We start from the raw sequence: 1,143 nt of genomic DNA, 5'->3' as shown, positions 1-1,143 counted from the left end.
ACAGATCTCTTCCAGTCAGTTGGCCAAGTGGTTGTTCTCCAGATTTCTTGGCACAACTTGGTGAGCACGTCCAGGGCAGCCTCTGTTAGCTGAAATACATCAATTGGTATACCATCTATAAATGGAATCACATTTAGTCTTTTCTGATGACTTTTGTCACTTGCTATAATATTTTCACTGTTCATCCATTCTGTTGCATTCATTGTTGGTGGTTTTCATTTCTTTCACCACTGAGCAATATTTCATTGTCTGACTTTATCACATTTTATTTATCTGCTCGTCAGTTAATGGACATTTGGGTTGTTTCTACTTCATAGCTATTCTAAATAATGATACTGTGAACATTTATATTGACATTTTTGGATGAACATGTATTTTCAGTTCTCTTGACTATGTATCTAGGAGTGAAATAGGTGGCACATTTGATAATTTCACCTTTAAATTTTTGTTGTAAAATATATATAATGAAACATTGCCTCTAAACCATTTTCACATGGACAGCTTGGAGACTTTAGTTATGCTCGCTGTGTTGTCCAGTTTATTCCATTAACCTTAGTGCGAATTCATTACTCTTAAATGTTTAACCTGTTTAAGGCAATTTTCCTTTTATTTAGCCAGTTTTTGTTACATTTGCTTGTTTTTGCAACATGGAATGGGGTGAACAGGGCAGCATATCTTTGATCCCTTTTGTGATATAGCGAAGTATAGGTAAAATTAAATCATCTTAAACACTTAGTTATTTATTTGTTTCTTCAAATTGAACAGTGTAGGAAATTCAGTTAGGCTTAATGTATATATGCCTTTATTTCTTTTCCTCAGACTTTGTACACTCACATTGTGGCTGATATCAAGAACATAAATGCAAAACACAAGAACAATAAAGTCAATGTAGTAAGTATCTTTTTGTTTTCCGTGTTTAGAGCATCATACCATCAATGTATTAAGTCTCTCCCTCTCTATCCAGGTTTTGCAAAACTTTATGTACACCATGTTGAGAGACAGCAATGCAACAGCAGCTAAGATATCTTTGGATGTGATGATTGAACTCTATAGAAGAAACATTTGGTAGGATACATCTATTCTCTTTGTTTATTATGAAATAGACAATTTTACGTTTTTGTAATTAAAACAGTGCATGTATAG

At 33.4% G+C, this 1,143-nt stretch overlaps 1 protein-coding gene across 2 annotated transcripts in view; it reads left to right on the top strand.

Annotated features, from left to right (window-relative positions):
• The window catches only part of SDAD1 (SDA1 domain containing 1), a 50,593-nt gene that overhangs the window by 12,729 nt on the left and 36,721 nt on the right, over positions 1–1,143 (top strand). For both annotated transcript variants that reach the window (XM_006898462.1, XM_006898461.1), the window contains 2 exons: positions 820–891; positions 965–1,065. In XM_006898462.1, the coding sequence (XP_006898524.1) occupies positions 820–891; positions 965–1,065 (173 nt within the window). The remainder of the gene's footprint in view (positions 1–819; positions 892–964; positions 1,066–1,143) is intronic.

Source organism: Elephantulus edwardii, unplaced genomic scaffold (assembly GCF_000299155.1).
Source record: "Elephantulus edwardii isolate Elephantulus edwardi_28Jun2011 unplaced genomic scaffold, EleEdw1.0 scaffold00230, whole genome shotgun sequence".
NCBI classification, from domain to species: Eukaryota; Metazoa; Chordata; class Mammalia; order Macroscelidea; family Macroscelididae; genus Elephantulus; species Elephantulus edwardii.
Note: the sequence above shows the minus strand (reverse complement) of the source record. Positions and strands in the feature narration are given on the sequence as shown.